The sequence below is a fragment of the Nannospalax galili genome, unplaced genomic scaffold, assembly GCF_000622305.1.
Source record: "Nannospalax galili isolate Female #2095 unplaced genomic scaffold, S.galili_v1.0 scaffold529, whole genome shotgun sequence".
NCBI lineage: Eukaryota > Metazoa > Chordata > Mammalia > Rodentia > Spalacidae > Nannospalax > Nannospalax galili.
In genome coordinates this window covers 2,748,982-2,764,808 of record NW_008360309.1, presented here as the reverse complement: position 1 = coordinate 2,764,808, position 15,827 = coordinate 2,748,982, and the positions used below count along the sequence as shown (strand labels likewise).

The window sequence follows — 15,827 nt, the reverse complement described above, 5'->3', positions numbered from 1 at the left end:
TCCAGCCCCTTGAACTTTTAAAAAGTTATTTGTGTACATGTTATGGTGCATGTGTGGAGGTCAGGACATGATTCCGTGGTATCTGTGTCTCCTTCCACCTTCATGTGGGTCCCAGGGATCAAACTCGGGTCTCCAGCCAGGCTTGTGTGCCAAGCACCTTTACCCTCTGAGCCATCTTGCTAGCCCCAGCTCTGGTTATCTCCCTATTGGCCACACTGCCCCCTTCCTTCCTGTACACATAGAAGTCTCACAGAGGATGTTGCTCTGTGGGAGACCGCAGCCCCCAGGTGGCTTAGAGGAAGTGAGGTAGACAAAGGGCCAAGACCCCATGTTCCCAGAAACTCTGAACTCCATGTAGAGAGGAGCCCCAAAGGCCAGACCCTCCAGGTGACAGCCAGGGAGCCTGTCTCTTCCCTTCCCAGTGGAGGCTGGGAGCCACAGAGTATGAGGAGGAGCAGAGAGGTCACTCACCCAGCCCTAGAAACCGGACCAGGCCTGCATCTCACCCGGGGCCACAAAAGCCAGCTGAGTGCCTTGCCCCTGGCTTGAATGACTGTAGTAACTGACCTACCCAGTTCTTGGATGCAGACCTGGAGGCGGGGTGAGGCCAAGTAACTCCAGGCTGTACAATGGGTGAGGGAAGAGCTGGCTTTCAAAATGTCTCCTGCTTGGCCTTTATGGCCCAAAGACTTCCACAAACCCCACACCTCCCAGGAAGAGCAAGGGGTCAAGGAGGCCCCCAACTTGACAGTATCTTCACAGGCCCAGACAGGAGGAAGTGGTTTTGCCTCTATGCTGAGCCAGAAGAGGGTGGGGCAGGCAGCTGGCTGCCAAGGCCTGCTCCTGTTCCACACTGAGAGACATTTCCCAAGGGCAGGCCCCAGAGGCCCCCACAATATTTTAGTTCATTTTAATCAGAAAAGTCAGGCATGGGAATGGGGCTGCGGCTGGTGTATTAGAGCGTTCACCTAATGCACAAATCCCTGGGCTCATCCTAGCCCTGCATAGTGTGATGATGCACATCTGCCACCCAGGGCTCCTCCCCAGCACTGAATAGCCTGGTGACATGCCTGTCACCCCAGGGCTTGGGAGGTGAAGGCTCCCAAATTCAAGGTCACCCTTAGTTACAACCTAGCCCTGGACCAACTTCATCTGTGTGAGGCCTATCTCAGAAAACAAACAAATCAAAAGGAGCTGGAGAGATGGCTCAGCAGTTAAGAGCACTAGCTGCTCTTCCAGAACCCAGGTTCAATTTCCAGCACCCACATAGCTAACAACCATCAATAATTCCAGTTCCAGGTGAATTCAACTCCCCAAGGGCATTGCATTACAACGGCTGCACTTACACACATGCAGGCAATAGACTCATGTACATTTGAAAAATACATTAAAAATATTTTTTAAAAAATCAGAAGAAAACAATAGAGTAACACTTTCGTCTACACTGGTTTTGGCTGTTTTGTTTTTAGTTTTTTAGATAGTCTCACTATGTAGCTCAGGCTATCCTAGCATCCCCAATCCTCCTGCCTCAGTCTCCCAAATGCTGGGATTATAAACTTGTACCATCAAATTATTTCTAGCTTAGGTTATCTGGAGAGCAACACAATTGTGGAATGTCATTTCAAACATGTTTTTGCAGAACGTCGACAGTGTGTGATGAGGCTGTCCTGAGCAGCCTCGGCCCAGCCACAGGGCCTTTGCACATGCTATTCCTAGTCAGTCTACACACCATTCCTGCACCTCACATCCATCAAGTAGTCTCCTATTTGCCCCCTTGCCCTTTAGGATTTTTTCTGACTGCCATTCCCCCATTTCCTGACTGACAGGTGTACACTTTAGGGCTGTGATAATCTTTCACTTGTTTTGATAATGTTGATACCAGGAGCTGGGAAGTTGCTCAGTGGGTAGAGTGCTTGGAGCTCAGTTGGTAGAGTGCTTACCTAGCATACATGAAATCCCAGGTTCCTCTCTAGCACTGCATAAACTTGTGGTGCACACACATGACATCCCAGCACTTAGGAGGCTGAGAGGAGGATCAGGAGTTCAAATTCATCCTCAGAATTTGACCTAGCAAATTCTAGGTCAGCCTGGGCTACATGAGACAGTGTCTCAAAAAAGTAAAGGAAAAGAAAAGAAGGGAAGGAAAGGGAAGGGAGAGAGACAGAGGAAATTGATGGTGGGAAGGAGGGGCCAGGCTCCACAACAAGCACTGAGGGAACACCTGGTGGGAACCGGCTGTGCTCCACATGCAGCTGGGGCTGTAGACAGAGACCCTGGTTGTCCTGTTACTGCACCATTCACCTGCAGGAGGAAACAGGAACTGTCTGGGGCTACCCACCCCGCCCTGCCCTGCTGACGTACAGACCCTGAACCGGAATCGAAACTTAGGCTCCTTAGGTTTCTTCGATGTCTCCTGGCCCCTGCCGGCCTCCTCCCAGGTATGCATCCACGTGGACTGGCTGCAAGGAGTCCAGCAAGGGGTGGGGCTGGGCCAGAGGAGAAAGGAGGGTCGGGGCGAGAGGCAGCAGAGGAGGGAGGAGGGCTTCCTGGAAGAGTGGACCTCAAAAGGCTGTCTGGTTTAGTAATCCACGCTTGTCATCTCAACACAGAGGCTGAAGCAGGAGTATCTCAAGTTTGAAGCCAGCCTCAGTGACATAGTGAGACCATGTCTCAAAAAAAAAAGCATTAAAAAAATGAAATTTGCCAGGCGTGGTGGCGCACGCCTTTAAACCCAGCACTTGGGAGGCAGAGGCAGGCTGATCTCTGTGAGTTCAAGGCCAGCCTGGTCTACATAGTGACTCCAGGACAGCTGGGGCTACAGGGAGACCCTGTCTCAAAAAGCCAAAAAAAAAAAAAAAAAAAAAAAAAAAGAAAGAAAGAAACTTGGAGACAGCCAGAGAGAGGTGAGCGAGGGATGGAGGACCAGATGGGTTTGGGTGGAGTGAGGATGTCTTGAGAGAAGAAAATGGGGTAAACTGTTAGTTCATTCAGCCCTTCACCTGCAACAGCTTTTCATCCTCTAGGCCAGCCTGTGCCATGCAGCCCTGAGGGGAAGCAAAGAAATCAATTATCTCCAGCCCTGTGTCAAGAAAGCCACTGTGGCTGATAGATAAATCGAGTCAAATGGGGAGATAGCACCAGGACACAGACAAGAACTCGGGTGGGATAGAGTTTATTGGCAGGGAAAATGCACAGGACAGTCTCCTAATTTGGGATAGAGGAACTGTCAGTTTACAGGCTGTTGGCTGGGGGCTTTTATAGGGGGTTTGGGGGATGCAGAAGGCAGGAAAATATTTTTAAACAAGTTAGGCAGGTGAGAGCGAGGCCAGGGCTTATCAGGAGAGAACAGTCTCTGTCAAGCCACCTCCTTCCGTCAACCAAGATCTGGGTCATGGGATAAGGGGTCTATACATTGTGAAACTTATCAGGGGGAAGTAGCTTGTACTGAGACAGCTCCTATGTCACTGGGTCTGGGGTGCAAGGGTCTGTTTGTCTTCTAAGATTATCAAAGGGGAAGCAGGCTGTGCTGAGACAGCTCTTGCAGCAATCAGGTCTTGGGTCATAGGTGTATGGAATCTGTTTATCTTGTCTACAGGCAGTCAGGGTGCCCATTAACTCAGTTCCTGTATTTTCAGAGGGCTAGCAAAACCATGAGGCCCTGTTGCACTGGGGAGGGGGTTGCCACAGATCCAAGCCCTAACATTCCAGCCTTTTGTGTTATAAGAAGGGGGGGCGTTGTCATCTTGCTGCTTCCTACTGAACACAGTCGAGGTGGGGGAGGCTAAATTAGGGATCAGTTAGACAGCGGGGGTTTCCACCTTGTGCATCTGAACAGGGTCCTCGATGGTGAACAGGCACTTGTATACATGTGGAAGGAAGGAAAGTAACAGCTGTTTAAAATTAGTATGAGTTAGTTGTTGAATCCGGCCCTGAAAATATCTGAAGAGGCAAGGAGCAATGGTTAGCGCCAATGTAATAGAAAGCAGAGGGGTAAGGGTAGAAGCCAGGAAGTCAGTCCTGTAAAACTATCCCACTGAGGTGACTGCTGGTACTGGGAAGTTCTAAGTGAGAGATCCTCGTCTACCTGCTGGAGGCGTTTTATATCATGCTAGATCTTACCTGATTGGTTGACATAGTAACAGCATTCTTCACCCAAGAAAATATAGGTTCCCCCTTTTTCTGCAGTTAATAGATCCAAGGCTCACCTGTTCTGGAGGGCAACTTCGGCTAGGGAGGACAGTTGTAAAATCTGGATCGACTGGGCTGTAGTTTCCACTGTTGTGGTGAGTTCCTGCCTGGGGTCCTCTATTTCCTGGGAGAGATGCTGGGTTGAGATCAGTGTGTCCCAGATCTCCAGCCGCAAGTTCAGTGGCTGCTACTGATGTCACCAGACTGATTCCTACTAGGACTGCCAGGGTGGCTGATCTTTGTCCTGGTCCCTTCTGTTTTTGTGGATAAGAAATCATACACCTCTCCCAGCATGTGTAGAGTTAGTCTAGGTATGAGAGCAATTGGAGAGCAGGTGTCTTCAATATCACTGTGGCTGGTCTGGAAGTTCTGTGGGGATCTGAGCTAGATCCTTATTAACACACAGGTATTCTGCCCGTCTATTTACCATAACTTAAGGTGAACCTGCCTTCCTGGGAGTGGTTCTATCACCAGGTAATTGACCAGTGAGACTAGAAAAGTGGGTCTTCCAACAGATAAACATTTTTGTAGTCTGGACCAGTTCAATTTATGGGGTTTATTGATACTCTAACATTCCCCCTCTGAAGAGGTAACCCTAAATCTTTTAGGGATATAAGCTCCAAAATACTTTTAACATTTTTGGCCTTTGGAACAGAGTACATTGCTAAAAGGCCCAAGGGCAATTTGACTTTTAGCCAAGAAAGAAACTGGCTAATTTTCTTTGGGGTCTTTTTACCCTAACTGCCTAGCCAATTCCTACCTCCTGTTTTTTTTTTTTTTTTTAGACAGGGTCTCCTTGTAGCCCCAGCTGGTGTGGAACTCACTATGTAGAACAGGCTGGCCTTGAACTCACAGAGATCCACCTGCCTCTGCCTCCCAAGTGCTGGGATCAAAGGTGTGTGCCACCATGCCTGGCCTACCTCCTATTATTATCACACCATCCTCTGAAGAGGTTTACCCAAATTGCAGATAGGGAATTGGGAGGCAGACCGCTCTGGCTTCTTCCATGCTGAACAGGGATGCAGGGTGAGGCAACTGGGGTACCCCCTTCAGTGGGTCTATCTAAAAGACTCCAAAATTGCATAACTCTTAACTATAGGGAGAAAAGAAGGTCCTTGACTGGTGCTTAGATGTGAAGGAGAAGTAAAGGCAAGAGTAGTTAGTATTACTAGTTCTATACAAGGAACCAGAAAAAAGCCAGAACAGAGCAAATTTCAAATGTCCAAATTAAAGTCCATTGGAATTTTTTGATGAGGGCGTCCAAAAGCATCACTCTATTGGGTTCCTCCTCATTTTCCTTTTGTTTGCCAAGGCTGGACTCGAGAGTGATGGACTCAGGATTTGTTTTTAGGCACTTTGATAGCTGTTGGAGTGGCTAGAATCAGTTCCCTCTTAAATGGCCTCTAGATAGGGAGAGAAAACAAATTCAGCCATCATTTAATTTTCAGGCTAGAACAATAGTGGGTTCCCTCCCTCAGCTGTAGGTGGGCACTACAGTATTGCAGACCACAATTTGAAGTCTTACATCTGAGTAACATCTTATTAGGAACAAAATCATCAATGAGAGATAATTGTCTAAATAACATCTTATAAGAAAAGTCTAATGTCTGGGATATGTAATCCCTTGAACTCTTAAAGAAATATACTGATGACTTTACTCTTAGGTTATACTTTCCCTTTGGGTGTTTAAGACCATACTGTTGGCCCAAATAAACCAATTTATTTTTAACTCTTAAGGTTGTTTGAGGATCTGTTCCTCAAGGGTTACATGGGCTTGGGAGGAGCCCCTGGCTCCTTTCTTTTACCAGTTCCATCTATGTGAAGATAAGTCAAAGGTCCTACTTGACCATGACTGCTTCACTTGGAAGCATGGAGGAAATGTTCCTCTGTGTTGATCCTCCTCTTTGAAGACTGGACATTGGTTCAAATCCATCTTCTGGTGTCTCCATGGCCTCCCTGAACAAGAGGACAGGTGACTCACCACAGTTACAGGACATTTCGAAAAATGTTCCATAGTCCCCTGGAACTTAGTCGACCCTGGAGGGCAAGGAACAAAAAATTGTCCCTTTAAGTCCCTCTGACCAGATTAGTACAGGCGTCAAAGTTTGGCTGTTAAACACCCAAGAGGGTTAGTTCCACCAGTCTGGTACTTTTCATTACCATGTGCTCTGTGGATAAAGCTTGGACAACATTCTTAAATAAACCTTTACTAGACATCCTTAAACTACTTGACTAAGCTATGACCTTAGAAATTGTAAGATTATTTATATATTATCTTTGTCTCATCCTTGATAAATCATAACAAACCTACACAGACCTCCATCACTTGCTTAGGCTTTCTCATTTTTTCTGTCAATTCTGGAAATATCCAGCCATCATAATTTTCATACATAAATCCTTCTTAATAAGATATCTCCATTCTCATATCCTTCTAACATCTTTTAACTTTCCATTTTCTTTATTGCCTTTGTGAGTCTGACCACTCAGAAGGCTTCCCAGTAAAGGAGGTACCACAGGTTCAAAGTCAGAGCAAAGAGACGTGGACCAAGCTCAGATGCCTGACTTGCTCTCTCTCTCCCCAGAACTGACATTCTTTGCTGGATGCCATGACTGAAGCCAGGAAGCTGCCCCCACCGTTGCCCCCTCGATTAGACTGGTTCGTGCACACCCAGGTGGGCCCTCTGGCCCAATGTGGAATTCCTGAGTGGTTCCATGGCAGCATCTCTCGAGAGTGAGGACACGCCCTTGCCCCCACTTTGTCTGGCACCTGGATTCCAGGTCCCTCACCTCTGCCCACAGTGAACATTTGGGGAGCTCTTAGGTAGCAGGATTGTCACAGCATTGTCACATCAGCTCCAGGCCTAAGGCTTACCTTCCCTGGGTAAAGCTGAGGGTCAGAGAGGGATAGACGCCTGAGACCACACAGCACACTCACAGCACACCTTGGCTTTGGACTTGATGCAGCTGACCATAGCCTCTATTTTTACTTGGGTCACCATGCTCCACTTAAGGACAGGTCTGGGAGAGGCAGGTAAGGGCTATAGGAGAGAGGAGGGGTCTATCCCTAGGGTCATCAAAGGTCTCCAAGTGACACAGGTCTTGTATCATATCATACCATGGCTTCAAACCACCAAGAAAAATTGTGTTGTTCATTCAGAGGCTGTGGCTGGGACTCAGTTGTAGAGTCCCCGCAACTCATTTAGTGGAGTGCCTGTAGCTCAGTTGATGGAGTTCACATAGTCCGTTGGTAGAGTGCCTGTACTCAGGAGAAAGAGTGCTTTCCTAACATGCACATACCCCTGGGTTCTGTCCCCACCCCGAATAAACCAAATGTACTGTCATCCTAGCACTCGGGAGATGGAGGCTGGAGAATCAGGAGTTCAAGGTCGTCCTCAGCTACATAGAGAGTTTAAGGCCAGCTGGGCTACATGAGACCCTGTCTCGATAAAGAAAAGGACTATGGGAAAGCCCTGGCCTCCTCACTCTGCAGCTATGCTTCTGGGGTTAAGATAGGTGGTGAGCAAGAGCTTCCCAGTTCTTGGCATCTTAGCCAAAGAATTGAAAATAAGGTCTCACATAGATTTTCAAAAGTAATAAGATTTATATAGTGTCACGATTGACAGGGAGGCCAGTGAGATGGGTGGCTCAATGGATAAGGGTGCTTGGTACCAAGCCCAAGGCTCTGATTCCTTCCCTGGGACCCACATGGCAGAAGGAGAGAGCTGCCTCCCACAGCAGCACATTCCAAAGTGTGCACACACATACACAGAATACATGCATCAAATGTAATAAATATATGTTTAGGGAACTGACAGCAAGCCACATGAGTGAGGACGCTCAAGGTTCCAGGTATTGTTCAGAGCTCCAAAACAAGACTTTTGCTGCTGGGTTTTTCTTTCCTGTTGTCTGTTTTGAGACAGGGTCTTCTTGTAATCCCAACTGGCCAGGAACTCACTGTAGGCCTCAGGCTCACACAGTTCCGCCTGCCTCTGCCTCCCAAGTGCTGGGATTAAAGGTGTATACCACCATGCCTGGATGATATTTTTTAATTTTTTTTATTTTTTATGTGTATTAGTGTATTGCCTGCATGTATGTGAGTGCACCCATGTCATGCAATGCCATGGAGGTCAGAAGAGAGCTTCGGATTCCCCTGGAACTGGAGTTAAGGATGGTTCATAGCCACCATGTGGGTGCTGGGAATCGAACCCGGGTCCTCTGCAAGAACAGTCAGTGCTCTTAACCTCTGAGCCATCCCTCCAGCCCCTATTTATTTTTTTATGTGTGTTTTGTTTGCTTGTATGTGCACCATGTATATGTAGTACCCCTAGAGGCCATAAGAGGGTGTCTGATCCCCTGGAACTGGAGTTATGGAAAGTTGTAGGCCACCATGTGGATGCTGGAGTTAGGGAAGGTTGTCAGCCACCATGTGGATGCTGGGAACTGAACCGGGTCCTCTGCAAGAGCAGCCGGTGCTCTTAACCTCTGAGCCATCTCTCCAGCCCCAATAGATTAAAAGTTATTACATTTTAAAAAATTTACTTTGTGTGTATGAAAGTGTCCGATTGCCTGGAACTGAAGTTACACATGGTTCTTAGCCTTCATGTGGATATTGGGATTCACACCCAGGTCTTCTGCAAGAGCAGCCAGTGCTCTTAACTGCTGAGCCATCTGTCCAGCTCTGCCCCAAAAGTTTTTATTATATTTTATTCATTTATTATATGTGTGGAGGTCAGTTTTCTCCTTTCTCTATGTGGTTTCTGGAAATCAAACTCAAGTTGTTGGGCTTAGCAACAAGCACCTTTACCTGCTGAGCCAACTTGACAGACCCAGATGGGGCCTTCTGTTTTTCCCAGACACACTGGAAATACACTGAAATAGAAAGTGTCTAGATTTCATTGTTTAGAGGTGGGGAAATTTACCCCATTTTTCAATGAGGGGTATTTGTGTAGCCCAGATACTTGGGCATCCCATGTTTCCAAATGCATTGTCCAAAGAGCATTGGGCATGCCCAGACCGAGGGGGAAGGAGCCAGGCTGAGCAGTGTGTTACAAGAGAGCCATGTGCATAACCAAAACCAAAACCAAGTCTCAAGTTGCTTGGGTGTCCTGTGTGTGGGGGCCTCCATGTCCAGCCAGTCTTCTCTTCCATACCTCTCCAGGGCTGCTGAGAACTTGCTAGAGTCACAACCTCCAGGGACCTTTCTCATCCGAGTCAGCCACAGCCACGTGGGATACACTCTTTCCTACAAGTAAGGCTTGTTGGTGGGAGTGAGAGGGGGACCTAAGGCTTGGGGGATGGGGTATCTGAGGCTTCCTGAGACAGGGCCAAGGGTGCCTCATGCGTCCACGGTCTGCACAGATCTGGATGGAGAGGAATGACTGCAGGCAGGCGTGGCTTTATCCGGCTATCAGGGAACACTGGGAATTGAGACCATGAGTCTGTGTCTGAGAACAGAGGCTACAGAGGTCTGAGGGTGGTCCCTGCCTCCCTCCACCCTCCACCCTCCAATTAGTGGTTTGTTTTGGGTTTTTTTTGTTTGTTTGTGTTGGTTGGTCGACTGGCTTTTTGAGACAAGGGTCTCACTATGTAGACTAGGCTGGCCTCGATTTCACAGAGATCCACCTGCCTCTGCCTCTGCCTCCTAATTGCTGGAATTAAAGGCATGCACCTCCACACTCATGGCCCTGATTATAGTGATTTCTTTCTTTCTTTCTTTCTTTCTTTCTTTCTTTCTTTCTTTCTTTCTTTCTTTCTTTCTTTCTTTTTCTTTCTTTCTTTCTTTCTTTATATTTTTATCATAGTGATTTCTTCTTTCTTTATATTTTTTATCATAGTGATTTCTTCTTTATATTTTTTATCATAGTGATTTCTTCTTTCTTTATGTTTTTTATTATAGTGATTTCTTCTATTATTTTTTGTTTCTATTTTTTTTAGAAGAAGCATTTCATTACTGCTTTAACATTACTCATTAACAGTTTCCAGAGCAAAGATACATCTCTTTCAAAAGTGGCTATAAAATTTGGCTCCCAGCCACACCTCCTAGTCCACGCTCCGCAGCAGGCCCCGCCCCTTGGAGGAACTAGCCAACTGGGAGACACCCTGTAAGACATAAAATTGAATGAGTTTTTTAACCTTTAAAAAAGATTTAATTTTAAAATATATTGTTTCTTACAGAAAGACTCATTGTTTTTGCTCAAAACACTAAGCTGTTGGTGCATGCATCTCTAATCTGTATGTATCTGATTATTACTAGTCATAATCGGTTGCACTCGGATCCTTGGCACCTGTATATGTCTATAAAGTCATCGGGTAGATTTCAATGGTAATGTTCATCACCTTATTAATTAACATGACATAAACTTTTATGCTTCCTCCTCAAATATAATAATTTGTTGATTTTTTTTCCTGTGTGTATATCACACAGAGCATCCCAAACCGTCCTATTCAACTATACACCCACTTCCCAGATGGCACCCTCCCATAGCCTCCCTCCCCCTACTAGAACCCTGTTATTCTTGCTACTGTCCGCTGTCTGCTGTTTTGTCAGCTCCCCCAGTTACTCCCCACTACTTGTCCATCTGGTGAATCTAGTCAGCCTATCTAGAGGGCTTTGTTTTAGGAAGGGCAGCTGTTCCTCATCTAAAAGAAATCAGTTGTCAATATTCCTTTAGATAAGATTGGAGTCTGCTGTTCAATTTCCCAGTTCTATGCTGGGTTACTGTCTGGGAATCCCTTTGGCCACCCTGGCCAACAACTCAAAAGAAGGTATCTCCTATCTGTCTATTATTTTTTGTGTATTATTTTTTGTTTTAATGCAAATGAGTTAATTGCCTGCATGTAATGTAAGTGCACCCATGTCCACAGAGGACAGAAGAGGGCATCAGATCCCCTAGAATAGCTGGAATTCAAACCCAGGTCTTCTGCAAGAGCTGTCAGTGCTTTTAATCCCCCTGCCATCTCTCCAATCCCCATGATTAGTGATTTCTTGAGTCTGGGTCGAGAAAACCAAGGCAGTCGGGCTCCCAAAGTCTTCAAAGCCTGATTTTGTCATCTCAGAAGGTACAAAGACAGAACTTTCCTTTTTTACTTTCTCTCTTTCTATCTGCCTCCCTCCTTTCCTTTGAGACGATCTCACAGTAGCCCAGGCTGGCCTTGAATTTGCTCCAAGGTGGCACACACATGTCATTTCAGTAGTCCGGAGGCTAAAAGAGGATCAGGAGTTCAAGATCATTGAGACCTATATAGTGAACCTGAGTCCAGACTGGGCTATAGGAGAACTTGTCTCAAAAATGAATGAATGAGCTGGGCGTGGTGGCACACGACTTTAATCCCAGCACTTGGGAGGCAGAGGCAGGCGGATCTCTGTGAGTTCAAGGCCAGCTTGGGCTACAGAGTGAGACTCTGTGTCAAAAAAAAAAAAAAAAAAGGGAAAAAAGAAAGATTTGCAATTGTGGTTTGGTGGCCACAGGGGTCTCACTCTCCATCCTCCTGCCTCAGTCTCCCCAATGCGGTTATAACCGGTGTGACCACAACAGTCAGTTTGTTGTTGCTTATTTCATCCTCACGAGAACCCCTGAGGTCTGCCTGAGAAACCCCATGTTGGGGCTGGAGAGACGGCTCAGTGGTTAAGAGCACTGACTGCCCTTGCAGAGGACCCAGGTTCAGTTCCCAGCACCCACGTGGCAGCTCACAACCCTCAGTTCAGGGGATACAATGCCTCTTTTGACCTCCTCTGGCATTGCATGACACAGGTGCACTTACATACCTGCAGGCAAAACACTCAATATATTTTTTTAATTTTTAAATATTTTATTTATTGTTTTTATTTTGTGTATGAATGTATTGCGTGCATGTATGTGAGTGCACCCATGTCCTGCAATGGCATGGAGGTCAGAAGAGGGCTTTGGATTTCCCTAGAACTGGAGTTAAGGACGGTTAGTAGCCGCCATGTGGGCTCTGGGAATTGAACCTAGGTCCTCTGCAACAGCAGTCAGTGCTCTTAACCGCTGAGCCATCTTTCCAGCTCCCATTTTAAAATTTTTTAAAAAGAAAAATAAAAATAAATTTAAAAGGCCAGGTGTGGTGGCACAGATCTTTAATCCCAGCACTTGGGATGCAGAGATAGGTGGATCACTGTAAGTTCAAGGCCAGCCTGGTCTACATACTAAGTTCCTGGCCAGCAGGGGTTGCAGGGAGACCTTGTCTCAAAAAGACAGACAGACGACAGACTGACTGACTGACTGACTGACTGACTGACTGACTGACTGACTGACAGATAGATAGATAGATCTGGGAAAACTGAGGCATAATGTGGCTGGGTTGGGGTGGCTGGGCTGCACCATGAGGCAGGTGCACAGGGCTGTGTCCCAAACCCAGCCGTGCCTCTGCAGAGCCCAGACCTGCTGCCGTCACTTCATGGTTAAGCTCTTGGACGATGGGACTTTCGTCCTCACTGGGGACGATGTGACCCACGCCTCACTGGACGCCCTGGTCATCTTCCATCAGCAGAAGCCTATTAGGCCGCACGGGGAACTGCTGACCCAGGCATGCGGGCAGGTGAGACCCCAGCCGACCGCCAAGGGTTGCCAGAGGTCCAGGCTGGGCCCCAGGGCTGCCCCTCCAGGGGCTCTGTCCTCCGGGTCACTGCCCTCTAGGGTCCCAGTGGGTGTAACCTTGGCCCATCTGCTGCCAAGAGCCAGCATCCCCCAGAGGGGCTCGGTGGGCGGTCCGAGATCGCTGTGGGCGGGGCTATGACCTCATGAGGGTTAGTGGGCGTGTCCCGAGAGCCGCTGTGGGCGGGGATAGCTCCTGGCAACGCCCGGTAGGCGTGGCCGGGGTCCTCTCCGCCTTGCCGGGTTCTCGGGACCCTACTCCTAGGAGCCGTAGGTCTTCCGCCCTGCAGAAGGATCCAGCCCACGTGGACTACGAGGATCTCTTCCTTTACTATAACACTGTGGCTGAGGGCGCCCACAGCCCCGGTCCCCGGGAAGCTCAGACGCCGTCCCGCCCGCCTGAGGAGGTAGGTAGGCCCCAGGAGGCTGGCACTCAGTCTCGGTGAGGGGGACCCGGGGCCCGGCGGCCGCGGGTCAGCGGGGCTCACGTTGCAGGCAGCTCCGAGCTCTGCTCCCCTCTGTCCACCTGCCCTGCTCCAGGCCTCCGAAAAGAAGGCGCCCGCAGTGGTCCACGGAGAGCCTGCATCTGCATCCTGCTCCCCGAAAGCGCCTTTCTGGGAAGCCCGCCGGAAACTGTGGCAGACCCTGAAGACGGTGCCGCGGACTGGCAGGAAGGCTCAGCGGCTGCTCAGCGATCACCTGGCAGCGACCGTGCAGCCCCGCTGCCCTGTGACCCGAGCGGCCAGCTGGGACAGCCCGCGCCGCCCCGCTGAGCCCCGTGCAGCCCCCTCTTTCCCAACCCCCCCAGAGCCCCAGACTTGGAAAGGCAGAGACGCCGCCTCCAAGAAGGCCGCCAGTGCTACCAGCTGGAGGGACACAGCCTCGGGGCTTAGGGCTTGGCCAGGGAAGATGATGAGGGCCCTGTCGGTCCAGGAAACCAAACCCCAGACCCAAGACTTGACAGCCCAGGATTGGCTACCCGAGGAGTACCTCCCTCCGCCACCATTCGCCCCTGGGTACTGATGACGCTCCTACTCCTCTGAGTTTCTATGCCCCTCTGGGTATCCGTCCTCCTCCCCTCCCCGGTCCCACACCTGCCCTGGCAATCCGAGAACTGCACTCAAGAGGTTGGGAGGGGGCGATTTCTGAAGTTGGGGTCTGCTGGGGATGCTGGTTTTTAATAATAAAATTACAGCACTGAGGGCCCCCAAGATGGCTCAGCAAGTAAAGGCTGTCAAAGCTAATGACCAGAGTTTGAAGTTCGAGTCCCAAGACCCACATGGTGAAAGGAGAAAACACTCCTTCAAATTGTCCTCTGACCTCCACACAAATAATTAATAAATAAAAAATAATTAAATGTAATTTTAGAAATCACAGCAGTGATTTGGTATACCAAGCACATGTCAAGCCTGTGCCTCACCTTCTATAATCTCTGTATCCACCGGCCGTATCTGATTCAGCCACACACAAAAATATTTTTCTGAAACGTGACATCCTGGATTGGGGAAATGGCTCAGTAGGTAAAGTGCTTGCCCTGAAAGCAAAAGGATCTGAGTTCAAATTCCCAGAAGGTGGGAAGTAGGTGGTTTGCCTCCCCTATGCAGCAGTGGCTCACAGAAATAGACCTCAGGACTGGAGAGATGGCTCAGCAGTTAAGAGCACCTGCTGCTCTTGCAGAGGGCCTGGGTTTGGTTCCCAGCACCATGTCTATAACTCTAGCTCCAGAGGATGCCTCTGGCCTCCAAAGGCAATTGCATTCCTGTGCACACAGCCCCTTCCACATATGCATAATTTTAAAGACTTAATAGATTTTTAAAAAATCAAATAAAAACAAAGATTTTTTAAAAAAATATTTTATTTTTATTTTACATGTATGACTGTATTGCCCGCATGTATGTGAGTGCATCCATGCTGCGCAATGCTACAGATGTGAGAAGGCGGCTTTGGATTCCCCTGGAACTGCAGTGTGCTGAGAATCAAACCCGGGTCCTCCGCAACTAAAGGCGTGCGCCACCACACCCGGCATAAAGAGATTTATTTAAATATTTTATTACTTTTTATTTGTATGAGTGTTTTGCCTGCATGCTGGATTTACAGATGGTTGTTAGTCCCCATGTGGGTGTTGGGAACCAAACCCAGGTCCTCTGCAAGAGCAGCCAGTGCTCTTAACCACAAAACCATCTCTCCAGCCCTCAGACGACTTTTATTTTTTGTGTGTGGCTGGAGGCGGGGTGGGGGGGTGGATTACGTGCACACGAGTGCAGGTATGTGTAGAAGCCAGAGGCATTGGATTCCCCCAGGAGCTGCAGTTACAGATGGTTTTGAGCTGCCAAAAGTGGTTTCTGGATATTGAACCTGGGTCCCCTGGAAGAACAGCAAGCACTCTTATTATTATTATTATTATTATTATTTAGTCTTTTTTGAGACCTTTGCAGCCCCAGCTGGCCTGGAACTTACTATGTAGACCAGGCAGGCCTTGAACTCACAGGAATCCTCCTGCCTCTGCCTCCCAGGTGCTGGGATTACAGGTGTGCGCCACCACACCTGGCTATTATTATTTTATGTGTATTGCCTGCATGTAGGTTAAGTGCATCCATATTGTGCAATGCCCACAAAGGACAGAAGAGGGCATTGGATGCCCTTGAGCTGGAGTTATGGGCAGTTAGCTGCCATGTGGGTGCTGGGATTCAAACCCGGGTCTTCTGCAAGAACAGCCAGTGCTCTTAACCGGTGGCCATCTCTCCAGCCCAAGAATAACAAGCACTTTTAACCACTGAGCCCCAGAAGTTGGGGCTCTTAACCACCAGGGGTCAGTGCTCTAGGAAGACTTGGGTTGGGGCTGGGTGGGCAGATTAACCACCTACTGGACTGAAGAGGCCCTACATAAGGGCCAAGGACAACTCCAGGTGCTATGGGATGCAGGGCTCCCCAAATTCACATTCACAGGACATGGAGGTATAAGTGCAGAGTGAGGTGCTTTCTGATCAAGTCAGCTTCTAGCAGTGAGCTGTGGTGTGGCCTTGGGCT

The 15,827-nt window shown here is 48.4% G+C and overlaps 1 protein-coding gene across 1 annotated transcript; it reads left to right on the top strand.

The window, feature by feature from the left end:
* The first annotated feature begins 4,237 nt into the window (after positions 1 to 4,237).
* Hsh2d (hematopoietic SH2 domain containing) lies at positions 4,238 to 14,463 on the top strand. The gene is made up of 6 exons (XM_029559355.1): positions 4,238 to 4,283; positions 6,771 to 6,919; positions 9,347 to 9,436; positions 12,579 to 12,744; positions 13,091 to 13,207; positions 13,341 to 14,463. The coding sequence occupies exons 2-6, from the start codon at positions 6,795 to 6,797 to the stop codon at positions 13,821 to 13,823; spliced, it is 981 nt and encodes a 326-aa protein (XP_029415215.1). The 5' UTR covers positions 4,238 to 4,283; positions 6,771 to 6,794; the 3' UTR covers positions 13,824 to 14,463.
* Positions 14,464 to 15,827: the final 1,364 nt, after the last annotated feature.